Consider the following 16,111-nt stretch of genomic DNA (forward strand, 5'->3'; position numbering starts at 1 on the left):
GGGCGGGCGCGCCCCCGACACGTCCTCTGGGCGCTGCCCCCTGAGGGCGCGCGCGCCCACCCCCGCCCCTGCCCCACGCCGGGCCGGGTGGACCCGGCTTCCGGAGCTGTGCACGCCCCCTCCGTGAGCCGGGACCCCTGGCCGCGCGCGCCCCGCGCCCTCTCCCCGCCCGACGGGCGCGCGCGCTGGCTCCCGCTCCCGCTCCCGCTGGCGGCGGCGGCGGGGATTGTTTTTGTTGTCTGAGGCCGGAAGAGCCGCGGGAGCCGGGTCCCTGTCCCCGGGCCGGGCGCCGCCGCCGCCCCTTGCTCAGCGCCCGCGTCTCCGCGGCGCCCCCATAGCGCCAATATTCCGGAGATCAAGCGTTACGCGGCGGCGGCGGCGGCGGCGGCGGCGGGGCCCGGAGCGGGAGGCGCCGGGGACCGCGGCGAGGCGGCCCCCGCCGCCGCCATGGAGGCGCTGGGACCCGGTGAGGAGGACGCTCGGGCTGGGACCAGGACCGGACCCGGGGACGGGTGGGCGGGCGGCGGGCTGGCAGCTCCCCGTGGCCCCCATCGGCTTGTGCGTGCCTGGGTTGGGCCGTCAGGCCTGGGGGAGGGAGACCCCATTGCACAAGGCGGAGGGAGCTGACCCTGGCCTCGGCGGTGGCGGGTTCCGCGCCTCAGCCTGGAGAGCTGAGCCAGTTCTCGATGTCTAAGGAAGGAACGAGGTCACCGAGGAAGGTGACCCGCGTCCCCAGGTCTCAGGGAGACCTGACCCAACCTCAGGGAGGTGGTCTGTGCTCCAGGGTGGAGGCGAGGCCAGTTTGGCCTTCAGAAGGGACGCGATCTGTGCCAGGTGCGCAGCGGAGGCCTGGCCCGGACCGGACCGGACCGGACCGGGAAGGACTCCACCATCTACTACCAGGGGTATTCTTGGCTTGGGGCCGCACCCCTATTTTTCTTTGCACTGACAGACAGTCCAGAGCCCTCAGATAAGGAAGAAAGAGAACTTCCCCTAAACACTTCCCATTAGCCCCGAAGGCCAAGGGGCAAGGTGTCCACCCTTTCTCAAAGGCCCTGAAGTCTCGGGGAGTGTGGTCTTCTGCCTCTGTCTACCTGTCAGTCTGTGCAAGAGACCCAGAGTGGTCTGTCGTAGCTCCTCAGTGACAGGCGAGTTACCAGCCAGAGGCTCCAGCTCAGGCTTTAATACTCCGAGTATCTTCTAATTGGGTTAGAAGTGGTTGTGAGGATCAAATGAAGGAGAAAGTGCTTTGGAAACTGTATTATGAATGGCCTCTCGTTATCTCCCCGACTCTGCCCAAACAAGAAGAACCATTCCAAGTTGTAACAAATGCCCTGCAGATTGGAGTCTGCTGCTCCCACCTGGAACCCCAACAGGTTTCTGATGTCTTGGCTAAGTAGGGCAGGGTTTAGGGGCTGTGTTAGAATTAACTTTAATATCATACCTTATCTACATAGTAGACTTAGTTGTAGAGCATTTCATTTTTTTAACGCATAGAAAACTCAGTCTACCATTTGAGTTTGAAAACTTTGCAAGTTTGTTTACTTGAAACTTGTTTACATAGCTGAATGATTCAACTCCACTTTAATTTGCTGCTTAGAGTATTTTTTTTTAAGTCTTTATTGAATTTATTACAGTATTGCTTCTGTTTTATGTTTTGGTTTTTTGGCCACGAGGCATGTGGGATCTTAGCTCCTGGACCAGGGATCCAACCTCCCACCCCCTGCACTGGAAGGCGAAGTCTTAACCACTGGACCGCCCGGGAAGTCCCTAGAGTTTTGGGGTTTTTTTAAATTAATTAATTTATTTTGGCTGCTTTGGTTCTTCGTTGCTGTGCATGGCTTTCTCTAGTTGCAGTGAGCAGGGGCTACTCTTCATTGTGGTGCGTGGGCTTCTCGTTGCGGTGGCTTCTCTTGTTGCGGAGCACGGGCTCTAGGCACGCGGGCTTCAGTAGTTGTGGCTCGCGGGCTCTAAAGCACAGGCTCAGTAGTGGCGCACAGGCTTAGTTGCTCCGAGGCATGTAGGATCTTCCCGGACCAGGGCTCGAACCCGTGTCCCCTGCATTGGCAGGCGGATTCTTAACCACTGCGCCACCAGGGAAGCCCCTTAGAGTATTTTTTAAAGGACTTCGTAGTCAAATTTCATATGCCTTTTAAAAATAAATTGGTTTTGTCACATTAATATTATTTGATAAACCTCAGTGTATTACACTGGGTTACTTCAGCTATGTCCCCCGGCTAAAGGCATGATCAGGTCTTTAGGAATGTAACAGACTTCTGTTCAAATCCAATCTAGTAATTTAATAGTTGTATAACCTTGGGCAAATTACTTAATTCCTTTGAACTTTCATTTCCGCATCTATAAAATAAGGGTAATAATAATTATGTGCTGCAAGATTGTTGTGAGACTGAAATAAGGTAATGTATGTGGGAAGTGTTGTTGTAGATAGTAATGCATTGGAGATACTCAACAAATGTTTCTTCCCTCCCTCCCCTGCTAGAAAGTCATAATTGAATCAACTGTTGCATTTATGAGCTGATATTGAAAGAGACTATGTAACTGTGTATACAAACCAAATTTGATGGAAAAGATCAACCTGGCGGTGTTAGGAACATCCCAGGGACTCTCTTTTTGGTTTGATTTTAGATTTTGCAGGACTTATCATTTCACCCAGGATTGAGGAAAATTAATTCTCACTAACCACATTTATAAGACACTAATGAATAAGCCACAATGTCACGTAGATCTTTTCCGTTGACTGGAATATTTTCTTGCCTGCTGTCTAGCAAACTCCTTTTTTGGTGTCACAGTACCTTGGAAACCCAATTAATAACAAGAAGCTGCTTGCTGAGCATGGAATTAGAGCAAAGGGAGTTGATAGTCTTGTGGGATATTTCATCCAGGCTAAGAACCTAGAGAAGCTTTCCTGCTTCTTTGTTAAAGCACATGGATCTAATGCTCTGTTCCCTCCTAGCTTGAACAATCATTGAAGCATGTTTAGTCTTGCTCTGCTCTCCCTCACCCAATTTCGATTTCTGACAACAGTAACTTGGAAATAAATATATTTAATTATATTACCATTTATTTTGCTTATATTAATAGTAATATTGATTTTTACAGTGCTTTACAGTTTGGAAAGTGCTTTCTTGGCTGTTAGCTCATTTAATTCTCTGTGAGGTAGGCAAGGCAGGTATGATCCCCATTTTACAGATGAGAAAAGAGGTTCAGAGAGCTTAAGTGACTTTATCGAGGTCTCAAGGCTGAGTGGTGAGGGTGAGTCTGGGTCACCTGACTCCTAGTCTAATGCCCTCCTCTTCTATTAAGCTGACTTCATCTAATCTGTGTTGAGTCATATTTGTTACCTTTTTGGAAGATGTCATTCTCTGACTTTGTCACTAAGTTTTGGAGACGCTCCCCACATGAAGACCTTTGAGCAATAACAACATTTATGCAAGTGCAATCATAATAGCTAACATGTATCGAGTGCTTACCATTGTGAAGCACCGTGTTAAGCCTTTTATATACATTGTCTCATGAGATCCTCACAGTAGCCTTATGAGATGGATGCTATTATTATCATACCTCCTCCATTTTTTTTTTTTTAAACTTTGGGTTTATTTATTTTATTTATTTATTTATTTATTTATGGCTGTGTTGGGTCTTCGTTTCTGTGCGAGGGCTTTCTCTAGTTGTGGCAAGTGGGGGCCACTCTTCATCGCGGTGCACGGGCCTCTCACCATCGCGGCCTCTCTTGTTGCGGAGCACAGGCTCCAGACGCGCAGGCTCAGTAATTGTGGCTCACAGGCCCAGTTGCTCCGCGGCATGTGGGATCCTCCCAGACCAGGGCTCGAACCCGTGTGCCCTGCATTGGCAGGCAGACTCTCAACCACTGCGCCACCAGGGAAGCCCCCTCCTCCATTTTATAGATAAGGAAACTGATGCACAGATTGGCTAAGAAACTGGCCCTAGGTCATGCAGTTAGGGAGTGGTAAAACCAGGACTGAAACTCAGGCAGTTTGGTTCCAGAGCCTTAGCCACTATGATTTATTTCTTCATAAGTCGTTTGATAAATTCAAAGAAACCAGCTTTGGGGATGAACAATTTTAGAATATATCTTTCTAAATAAGTCTTCTAAACTTATTAAAAGGAATGATCACTCACCTTCTAACTTTTCTCTCTTGCCATGGAAAAGAAACACACTCTGCTTTTCTCCACTTCTTAATCCCTTTCCTTCATTTCTTCTCCCTCTGCCTCTTTAAAGGGCATCAAGTACTTTAGAGAGGTATAGATGCCATAGGACTGTGAAGTAAATGGGAGAAGAAAAAGCCCTGAACTGGAGTTAGGAGACCTAGTCTAGTCATACGTCCTTAGGCAAGTCATTTGATCCAAATTTCTGTTTGCAAATTTCTGTCATAAAGCTGGATTTGCGATACAAAGATTGCTTAAGCATATCTTGGAATATGCAGGGCTGACTTTTCTATATGATTTAATTGGGTTAATTCAGTATGCCTGTCTACCTCTGATATTATTTATTATCTACTTCTTATCTTGTTTATAAATGCCGTATCACACCAAGAGTAGATCCCCTTGTTCACCAGAAGTGGAACTCAACTCCAAGGAATAATATTTTTAGTATAAATTAAGTGCTTTTTTGTTTTAATGAAAAGATAATCGTCAATTCTTTTGTTTTAGAAATGACTAGGTTTCTGTTTAGTTTCTACCTGGATCTGCTACAGGGATTATTGGTACTGTTCAGTTCAACATTTATTGAAGAACTACAATGTGCTCGTCATTGAATTAGGTATTGAGATAACAACGAACTGGAAGTCCATTTCTTCTAAGAGTTTGCAGTCTAGTGAAGGAGACAGTAATTTAACAAGTTGTTTCTAGGTACTTGTCCTAAGTGCTCCCTTATACAGAAGGTCTTGGGAACACAGAAGATGCATCCTCCAGCCTGGGAGATTCTGGAAAGGCTTTCCAAGGAGGTTGCACTCAACCTGAGTTTTGAAGGATGAGTATAATTTAGGGGAAGAAGGAACAGTGAATTTAATACGTGAAAAGATTTTCAGTACTTTAAGAATTAGTATGTGGTGATCTGTCAACACAAATTTCATTAAAGTGTTTGCTTTGATTTTCCTAAGTGATGTTGGACAGAACAGCTTCTTGCTTCAAAGTTTTCTCTCCTTAGTGAATTGTCTTTGTTCTTGGTGAAATACCATTGCAACAAGAAAACCTGTTGTAACTTTCCTTTGTAAACACAGCTCACTTTACTCAACACCTATTCATAGCAGAAAAGATGTTTATTTTTTAGGCCAGTGTCCATTTGACATTATAATCAAAAAGGAGTAAGATTTTCTGTAGACAGATATTTCCCAGACTGTGTTTCCCTAAATCCTTATCTACTGAGTATTGATCGATGTTTGATTTTAAAAACAGAGAGAGGGACTTCCCTGATGGTCCAGTGGTTAAGACTTCGCATTCCAGTGCAGGGGGTGCGGGTTTGATCCCTGGTTGGGAGCTAGGATCCCACATGCCTAGCGGACAAAAAACCAAAACATAAAACAGAAACAGTATTGTAACAAATTCAATAAAGACTTAAAAAATGACCCACATCAGGGGCTTCCCTGGTGGCGCAGTGGTTAAGAATCCACCTGCCAATGCAGGGGACACGGGTTCGAACCCTGGTCGAGGAAGATCCCACATGCAGCGGAGCAACTAAGCCCCCACAACTACTGAGCCTGCGCTCTAGAGCTCGTGAGCCACAACTACTGAAGCCCGCGCACCTAGAGCCCGTGCTCCGCAACAAGAGAAGCTGCCGCAATGAGAAGCCTGTGCACCGCAACGAAGAGTAGCCCCCGCTTGCTGCAACTAGAGAAGGCCTGTGCACAGCAATGAAGACCCAAAGCAGCCACAAATAAATAAATAAATAAAATAAATTTATATTAAGAAAATGGCCCACATCAAAAATCTAAAAAAATAAATAAAAACAGAAAGAGTGTGTGTGTGTGTGGGTGTGTTCTAGGGAAAAACAAGTTAGGTAAATGATGAGTTAAAGTTTAACAGGTTTATTACGTGACTTATTAGAGAATTTAACATGATAATATACGTTGGAATTTTAAGCAGGGGAGGGAATATGCAGTTTCTTTAACTTATGGAATCCTTTCTTTTTATGGACTACCTTGTGAACCGTCAATGGAATAATTTGGAATGACTGCCATATCTAGACCAGGGTTTCTCAGCCTCAGTACTGTTGTTTTTTTTTTTAATTTTATTTTTTTAAAATTTATTTATTTTTGGCTGCGTTGGGTCTTCGTTGCTGCGCACGGGCTTTCTCTAGTTGTGGCGAGCAGGGGCTACTCTTCGTTGCGGTGCGTGTGCTTCTTATTGCGGTGGCTTCTCTTGTGGCAGAACATGGGTTCTAGGCGCACAGGCTTCAGTAGTTGTGGCACGCGGGCTCAGTAGTTGTGGCACATGGGCTTAGTTGCTCTGAGGCATGTGGGATCTTCCCGGACCAGGGATCAAACCCATGTCCCAGGCATTGGCAGGCGGATTCTTAACCGCTGCGCCACCAGGGAAGTCCCAGCCTCAGTACTGTTTGATACTTTGGACTGAATACTTCTTTGTTTTGGGGGGCTGACCTGTGCATTATAGGATGTTTAGCTGTATCCCTGGCCCCTACTCACTACATGTCAGTATCACTCCCCAATTTGTGACAACCAAAAACGTCTCCAGACATTTGCCAAATGTTTACTGGGGAACAAAAGCTACCCCAGGTTGAGAACCACTTGTCTAGACTGTAAGTTCCTTGAAGGCAGAGGCTCTGTCTTTTTCCTGAGTCCACAGTACATGTTAGACATATAATAAATGAATAAATGTTTGTTGAAGAAATGAACTAGATCTTGATCAGGAAACATCAGACTGTCCAGATTTTTAAAATATCACGTTATAAGCAAGAAAGTCTAGCATTATTGGTGTTGTTTCACTATGTAAGTTAGCAATTAAATTGATAAATATAGCTGCTGTTTAATCTCCTACAGTCTGTACAAACTATAATAATGCAGGCTAATTTATGGAGGATTAATGGATCATCTTCAGCCTGAACTGGTGATGGCCCCCAGAGTTTAGAGATGGTTTGATTTGTTTATTTATTTAATAAATTTATTTATTTATTTTTGGCTGCATTGGGTCTTCGTTGCTGCGCAGGGGCTTTCTCTAGTTGCGGCGAGCAGGGGCTACTGTTCATTGCGGTGCACAGGCTTCTTATTGTGGTGGCTTCTCTTGTTGCAGAGCACAGGCTCTAGGCACGCGGGCTTCAGTAGTTGTGGCACGTGGGCTTCAGTAGTTGTGACACGTGGGCTCTAGAGTGCAGGCTCAGTTGTGGTGCACGGGCTTAGCTGCTCCACTGCATGTGGGATCTTCCTGGACCAGGGCTCCAACCCGTGTCCCCTGCATTGGCAAGCAGATTCTTAATCACCACGCCACCAGGGAAGTCCGAGATGGTTTTATTTTTAAATGCATATAATTTTGTAAGCCTAGCTGTAGATCTACTGATGCTGTTAAAAGGTTTTAGACAGTAGATTGCCTCTGAGGGTTCATCATACTGTGTCTAATGTTGACATCCCCCATATTCAGAATAATAGCAACATGGCAAAATATTTAGAAATCTAGAGAATCTTAGGTCAAAAAACTTTTGACCTTTGTATATCAGAGTATGTTCAGTGAATAATAAGATCTCAATAATTGTAGCTATTTTTGTTTTGTTTTGGTCGTGCTGCGTGGCTTGTGGGAAGTTAGTTCCTGGACCAGGGATTGAACCCCGGTCCTTGGCAGTGAGAGTGCAGAGTCCTAACCACTGGACCACCAGGGAATTTCCAACTGTAGCTATTATTATCATCATCATGATCATGAGGGGAATATTATCCTTCACAAACAAGTAACACATCAAATATCTTTCATTCTCTTCAGGACCTCCAACCAGCCTGTTTCAGCCACCTCGTCGTCCTGGCCTTGGAACTGTTGGAAAACCAATTCGACTGTTAGCCAATCATTTTCAGGTTCAGATTCCTAAAATAGATGTGTATCACTATGACGTGGATATTAAACCAGAAAAACGGCCTCGTAGAGTCAACAGGTAAGGATTAGAAAGAGTAGGCTTCTTATACATTTAAATACATGTAATTTGTTTATTATGAATCGTATTGTTCTCTAAACTCTTTTAACATGTAGGCTTTTTTTTTTTTTCTAAGACGTTAAGTTTCTTGATAGCAGGTTTGCTGTCTCATACTTGGTTATCCTTCACAGATTCTAGCAGAATGCACGATACATCATTGTTCAGTCAGTAAATACTTAATGAATGAAGAAGGTCACTCTTTCACTGTCCAAAGGTAGCAGAAATTTATAAAAATAGGTGAAGCTACTGGTGTCTATAGAAAATAGAACTATCTGGAAATTCAAATTTTATTATCATGTGTTGGTATTGGACATGAGAAAAATATAAGTGTAAAGACAGAAGAATCATCTTGGGGTATTGAAGAACATAAACTCAGAAGCTCTGTTTAATTCTAGCATTATCCAAGAGGGGTCTAGATAAGATGATTTAAGCATTGTGGTCTGTATGACAGGAATTTACCAATAGTGAATATAGCCCTGTAGCAGATATTCTTACAGTGTGCTGAGATCACCCACTTTCCCTTTCTCTGTTTTCATGCTGTGATATTCAGGCAGTCCTTAATATTATAGTTCTTGCCTTTCCAAGGATGCTCTTGCTGTCAAGTGAAGTATTTCTTTGTGGCTTGTTTTTTTTTTCTCATTATAGATCAATTAGTTGGCTTTCTGGTATAGTTCAATCTCATGCAAGCCCTTAATTGTTTGGCTGTTGTATAACTGAAATCAATAATAACAGAAGCAGTGGCAATGGCTAATATTGATCCATTTGACATATATTCTGTTGGGTGCTCATTGTGTATCAGGTATTGTTCTATGTTCTGGGAATACAACATGAACAAACAGGCAAAAGTTCCTACCCTTGAGGAACTTATATTCTAATGGGGGAAAAGTCCAATAATAAATGAATAAGCAAACAAAACATATTATTTGTTAGTTGATGATAACTGCTGTGAAGAAAAATAAAACAGGGATGGAAGATAGGGATGGAGGATGGGCCACTGATTTTACACACACACACACACACATATATATATATATATATATATATACACACATATATATATATACACACACACACACACGTACATATAGTATATATAGTATTTATGTATATTGTAAATACGTATATATTTTGTATATATGTTACGTATATATTATGTAAGATGTTTGTGTGAACGCATGTGTGTGTATATATATGGGTACACGCACACACATATATATGTAATATTTTAATAGTATAGTTAGGGAAGAGCTCACTGAAAAGTGACATTTGAGGAGAAACCTAGAGGAGGTGAGGGATATCTACATGACAAGAGTCCCAGGCAGAGGCAGCAGCTTGCATGGTATATTCAAGGAATAGCAGATAAAGCCTGTATTGCTGGAGTGAGTGAGGGGGAGAGTGATAGAGAAACTCCAAAGGGCCCTATCATGCAGAGTCTTGTAGGCGGTCATAGAACTTTAGTGTTTACTCTGATTAGATGGGTTTTGAGTAGACATTTGATATGACTAACTTAGATTTTTAATGGATCATTTTGGCTGCTGTGTTGAAAATGAACCCTAGCAGGTAAGGGTGAAAAGCAGAGAAATCAATTAGGAGGCATGTGTAATGATTCAGGTGAAAAATGATGGTGGCTTGAACTTGGGTAGTAAAAGTGATAGTGATAAAAACTGGTCAGAGACTACAAATATTTTAAAGGTAGTGTCAGCAAGATTTGTTGATGGATTGAACAGGAGGTATGAAAGAAATGAATCATCATTGATTCCAGGGTTTTTGTCCTGAGCAGATGGAAAGATGGAGTTTCCATTTATCAGGACGGGGAAAACTATGGCAGAGGCCAACAGGGTTGACAGATCAGGAGATCTGTTTTTTGGCCATGTTAGGATTGAGATGTCTATTGGACATCCCAGTGAAGATGTTGAGCAGGAAGTTGAATACATGAGGTTGGACTCAGCAGAAAGGTCCAGGCTGGAGACAAACATTTGAAAGTCATCAGCATATTGGTGGTAGAGCCATGAGACTGGGTGAGATCATGTAGGAAGTGAGTGTGGTTAAAGAAAATAAGATTTCAAGACTGAGTCCTGAGGTACCTCAATACTTACAAATGGGGAGATGAGGAAGAATCAGCAAGGAGACTGGCATGGAGAGGCCACTGGGATGAGAGATAACCAGGGCAGAGTGAGGAGGCAAGGGAAGAAGACGTTTTAAGCTGAAAGAATTGATCGTCTAATGTTCGAGGAGCATTGAATTTCGCAATGTGGAGCTCACTGGGGACCTTGATAAGAGTAGCTTTGGTAGAGGAAAAGCCTCACTAGAGAAGATTGAAGAGAGAAAGGAGAAGAGCAATTAGAGACAGCTCTGTCAAGGGATTTTGATGCAATGGGGAGCAGAGAAATGGAATGTTCAGACGAGGAGGAAGTGGGATCAGGAAATTTCAATTTTTTTTTAAGATGAAGAAATTATAGCATATTTATATGCTGAAGGCAGTAATTCAGTAGAGTGGAAACATTTGATGATTCAGGAGAGAGGAAGATTCCTGGAGTGTTATCCCTGAGCATACCAGAGTAAGTAGGCTGGTTAGCAGCCATTTAGTCTTGTCCAAAACATCCATAAGACATTTGGTCTACGTCAAAAGGTCCCTGAAATTTGGTCCTATTCAAAATGTCCATGAGCATATTTGGCCCATGCCAAATTTTTGTTTTGGACAGAAGTGAATATCAAGGACCTTTTGGTGTGGACCAAATGTCTCCACGGACATTTTGGACAGGACCAAATATGACCAAATATCAAGGACCTTTTAGGATGGACCAAATGTCTTATGAGTGTTTAGGACAGGACCAAATGTCCTGCAAGCAATAGGCTTATTGCATGACAAGCACTGTTCTAAATATTCTATGTCTATTTATTCACTTAATACGACAACTTTTGTGGTGGGTGTTATGATTACCATAATTTTATAAATGAAGAAACAGATGTGAGAGATTAAGTAACTTGTCCAACGTCATACAGCTCTGCCACTTAATCATTGTGTGACCAGGGGCAGTTTACTTGCCCATTCTGAATTTTTATTTTTTCTCTTTAATATGAGGACAATAATTATTGCCCTGCTTGTCTCACAAGGTTGTTGTGAAGGTTAAATGAGAATAGAGGTGAAAATATGTTTTTTACTGTAAAACTTTATGGTTACATTTTAAGAAAGTAAGATAAGAAATTACCTTTCCAGAATATACTGTTCTTTTTTTTTTTTTTTTTATAAATAAGCTCAAGCCTCTTGTCAGTTAACAACAGCCTGTATTTATTTATTTATTTTTTATTTATTTTTATTTATTTATTATTTTTGGCTGTGTTGGGTCTTCGTTTCTGTGCGAGGGCTTTCTCTAGTTGCGGTGAGTGGGGGCCACTCTTAATCGCGGTGCGCGGACCTCTCACTGTCGTGGCCTCTCTTGTTGCGGAGCACAGGCTCCAGACGCGCAGGCTCAGTAGTTGTGGCTCACAGGTCCAGTTGCTCCGCGGCATGTGGGATCTTCCCAGACCAGGGCTCGAACCCGTGTCCGCTGCATTGGCAGGCAGATTCTCAACCACTGCGCCACCAGGGAAGCCCCAAATATACTGTTCTTAAGTCAGCTTTTTAAAATTGGGAATGTATGAGACTATATTTCTCCATCAGTTTTTTTCAGTTGCGTGATTTGGTTTGAAAACATATGACTTTCCCACAGATTTCATTTGTAGTAATATTAATGCCTTAGCTAGTTGTGATGTGTTTTAAGGTACACTTCCCCTACATGGGGCTCACTAATGTTGGTAAGACATAGCACCTGACTTTTCATTGACGCTAGCATTCCAAAATCGCACAGACCCAGATCTGTCCATCTTAAACTGTAGCCTCTGGTTCCCCCACAGCTGCATTTGTTTCAGAGCCTGCATACAGTGTGATCCGGCATATATGCAGAAACATTTAAATAAAGCTATTCATGCTCGATTGAGAGAAAGGCTTTCTTTCTAAACAGAAAGAAACTACATTGGTAATCTTTACGGAATGAGGATATTTTACGACATTCCCTTTTCTATACTGCTTGGAAGCAGTTTAGAATATAACAAGACAGTATGAAGAATAATAAATCTCTAGCATTATCAAAGGGGTTGACTTAGTCCTTTGATTCTGATGCATCTTAGATTTATTGATCCCCAGATTTCTGAATTCTGCTCACTCTCTTTTCCAAAACCAGTATACTTGAATAAGGATGCTTATTTGATAACACACTTATCATTGTTCAGTTATGAACATGCCAAGCTTAGATACCTAAGACAGGTTATTCTTATAAGGCTCTATTTATCATAGGAGAGGCTTTTGAAAAGCAAGAATTTGAGAGGATGCTGTAAAGTTTATTCTCTTTTTCCTTTTATTCCCTCCTTTTTGTTGTCATCTCATGATTGCTTTTGTTCACTTGCCTACCTTTCTTTAGTTAACTATTTTTCTAATTACTTGAGTCAGTTGTAACTTTAACTCTTACTTTTTCCAAGGAGTTTTGAACTGAATTTCAAATGATTAAGGTATGGTGATAGTTTCCTTACTGTTCACCACCGCTTCTCAGAGCTAACCTACACTATCTCCATTACTGTTAAGGGACGTAGTAGATACAATGGTGCGACACTTCAAGATGCAGGTATTTGGTGATCGGCAGCCTGGCTATGATGGCAAAAGAAACATGTACACAGCACATCCACTGCCAATTGGACGGGAGAGGGTAAGTGTTAACAGCAAGAAATATTGATTAGACTTATGTCATTTAGTAGTAATTACATAGGACAACAGTGTTTCCCTTTCTAATAACAATTCAACGCTTAAAGTTGTTTCTCATGCTGATGATAGATTTGTTATTCTGTCCATATTCTCTTGTCCCTTAGTTAACCAATAATTGAGCATTAGAATTTAGGTTGATTATGTCATCTTTACATATATTCCAGATTTCTCACAGTGTTAAAGTGCCACCTGAATCTGAAGAGTGGAATTTTTATAACTTGTAGAATATTATATAACACCCACTTATGAAAATATTTTTAATACCACGATAACTTAAGACATTTGTTTTAAAAATTTAAAAGCAATACATAAATATATACTCATTATAACCTTATTCAGACAATCTAGAAATGCTGTGGTTTCCTGCCTCCCAACCTGCCTGTACCCTCAATCCCATTTTCACTTTCAGAGGAAACTACTATAATAGTTCAGTATATATCCTTTCATATATTTTTTTGTGCCTTAGCTATTTATGCATATTTATTCTTTTTTTTTTAAATAAATTTATTTATTTATTTATATTTTTGGCTGCACGCGGGCTTTCTCTAGTTGCAGTGAGCGGGGGCTACTCTTCGTTTCGGTGCGCGGGCTTCTCATTGTGGTGGCTTCTCTTGTTGCGGAGCTTGGGCTCTAGGCACGTGGGCTTCAGTAGTTGTGGCACGTGGGCTCAGTAGTTGTGGCTCACGGGCTCTAGAGCACAGGCTCAGTAGTTGTGGCGCACAGGCTTAGTTGCTTCACGGCATGTGGGATCTTCCCAGACCAGGGCTCGAACCCATGTCCCCTGCATTGGCAGGCAGATTCTTAACCACTGCACTACCAGGGAAGTCCCTATATATATATTCTTATTTGTTTGATATTGTTCTATGATTTATTTTTTCATTTAACAATATGCCTGGGAGATCTTTGCATTTCTGTACATTTAAATCTACCTTATTTTTTTAATTCAATTTTTTTATTGTGGTAAAATATATATAACATAAAATTTACTATTTTAACGTTTTTAAGTGTACAATTCAGTGGCATTAAATATATTCACATTGTTATGCAACTGTGACCACTAGCCATCTCTAGAACTATTCATCATCCCAAACTCAAACTCTGTGCCCATTAAACAATAACTCCCCATTTTCTCCTCCCCTATCCCTGGTAACCACTATTCTACTTTCTGTATTTATGAATTTAACTATTCTAGGTACCTCATATAAGTGGAATCATATAGTATTTGTCATTTTATGTCTGGCTATTTATTTCACTTAGCATAATGTTTTCAAGGTCCATCCATGTTGTGGCATCTACCTTATTTTTAACTTTACATAATATTCAATATTAAATTATTCCCCTACTGATGGAACGTAGGTTGTTTCCAGTGTTTTGCAATTATAGAAAGTGTTAAACATCCTTATGCATATACTATATGAATATTCCTGGGATGTCTCAGCCTTTGTAAATATGTATGTGTATGTATTTTATGTATTTTTCCTTAGGTTGATATGGAAGTGACCCTTCCAGGTGAGGGTAAAGACCAGACCTTTAAAGTGTCTGTTCAGTGGGTATCAGTTGTGAGCCTTCAGTTGCTTTTAGAAGCTTTGGCCGGGCACTTGAATGAAGTCCCAGATGACTCAGTTCAAGCACTTGATGTTATCACAAGACACCTTCCCTCCATGAGGTTAGTTTGAATTCTTTGCCACAAATGTCAGACTTTTTTTGCTAGGTTGCATTGGAGACATTGAAAGGTTTCTGCATAAGTCATAGTTCAAACTTGGTTTCAGTTTACAAAATTGAGAGTGAAATGAAAGACTCTTTCAAGTTTTTATTGTGAAACATGCAAACTCTTGTTTCTTCAGGTACACTCCAGTGGGTCGCTCCTTTTTCTCACCTCCTGAAGGTTACTACCACCCTCTGGGAGGGGGCAGGGAGGTTTGGTTTGGCTTTCATCAGTCTGTGAGACCTGCCATGTGGAATATGATGCTGAATATTGATGGTAGGATGGAACTCTCTTTACCCTTTACTCTTTTGGCTGGTTTTTTGGTCTTTTCCCTTTCCCTGAAGCTAAGTATCCTTCTCTGTTTGTTAGTATCTGCAACTGCTTTCTACCGGGCTCAGCCTATCATTGAGTTCATGTGTGAGGTTTTAGACATTCAGAACATCAATGAACAGACCAAACCTCTAACAGACTCCCAGCGTGTCAAGTTTACCAAAGAAATCAGAGGTAGGTATTTGCATTACTGTGGTCTTGGAGAGGCAGCTCAGCATGGTGCAAGGAGCATGGTCTTGCAGTCAGACACACCTGGGCTTCCATCCCATTCCTGCCAGTTCTATCACTGGGACTTTGGGCAAGTTATTTAACCACTGTGAGCCTTAGTTTATTCATCTCTAAGATAAAGATAATGTGTATCTTGTAAGATTGTTGTGAGAATTAAATGCAACTAAGTGTATAAAGCTTCTTTATACAGTAGCACAGTACCTGGCACATGTCGGAAACTTAGTAACTGTTACTTTTACTTACTTGAAAACTTCCATTTTAATAAAATAACACAAGTTCATTTATTCTCAGAGTTTCTTTGCTTCTTTACCTGTTAGCTATCTTCTCTCATTATACCATAAGCTTCATTAGGGCTGTCTCCAGACCCAAGAATAAGCACCAAAACATAGTTGATGCTTGATAGATACTTATTGAATGAAGTAATACATCAAAGTAGGTTGCAAGTCTTAAGTCATCTGGGTTCTAATTTTTTAGAACTGAGGCTTTTTTGCCTATGCATGATGAAATTGTTCCCATATCCTTGCAACTTTTGTCCTGTACAGTGCTATGCCTTTCTGAAGGCAACCTTCGAGTATTTTCTTGTCACTGTGATTTTAATTAATACTGCTCTTTTGACTCTTTTGACTTCAGGTCTTAAAGTTGAGGTGACCCACTGTGGACAGATGAAACGAAAATATCGAGTGTGTAATGTGACTAGACGGCCAGCCAGTCATCAGACGTATGTTAACCACATCTAAAATTGTACCATTATATTTTTTGTAACAAAGGAAGCTACTATAATAATTTGAGAAATTGGTATCCCATATTGTAATTTAAAAAATCACCTAGATCTTCACTTTAAAGCACCGAAGCTTTAAAAATGTTTTAAGGGACTTCCCTGGTG

General features: G+C 41.7%; 1 protein-coding gene across 2 annotated transcripts in view; it reads left to right on the top strand.

Annotated features, from left to right (window-relative positions):
• Positions 1-253: 253 nt before the first annotated feature.
• LOC118903533 (protein argonaute-4) overlaps positions 254-16,111 on the top strand; it is a 38,437-nt gene continuing 22,579 nt past the window's right edge. For both annotated transcript variants that reach the window (XM_036868685.1, XM_036868693.1), the window contains exons 1-7: positions 254-466; positions 7,966-8,131; positions 12,789-12,909; positions 14,450-14,631; positions 14,810-14,946; positions 15,040-15,174; positions 15,859-15,946. In XM_036868685.1, the coding sequence (XP_036724580.1) occupies positions 448-466; positions 7,966-8,131; positions 12,789-12,909; positions 14,450-14,631; positions 14,810-14,946; positions 15,040-15,174; positions 15,859-15,946 (848 nt within the window). In that variant the 5' untranslated portion in view covers positions 254-447. The remainder of the gene's footprint in view (positions 467-7,965; positions 8,132-12,788; positions 12,910-14,449; positions 14,632-14,809; positions 14,947-15,039; positions 15,175-15,858; positions 15,947-16,111) is intronic.

The sequence above is a fragment of the Balaenoptera musculus genome, chromosome 1 (genome assembly GCF_009873245.2).
Source record: "Balaenoptera musculus isolate JJ_BM4_2016_0621 chromosome 1, mBalMus1.pri.v3, whole genome shotgun sequence".
NCBI lineage: Eukaryota > Metazoa > Chordata > Mammalia > Artiodactyla > Balaenopteridae > Balaenoptera > Balaenoptera musculus.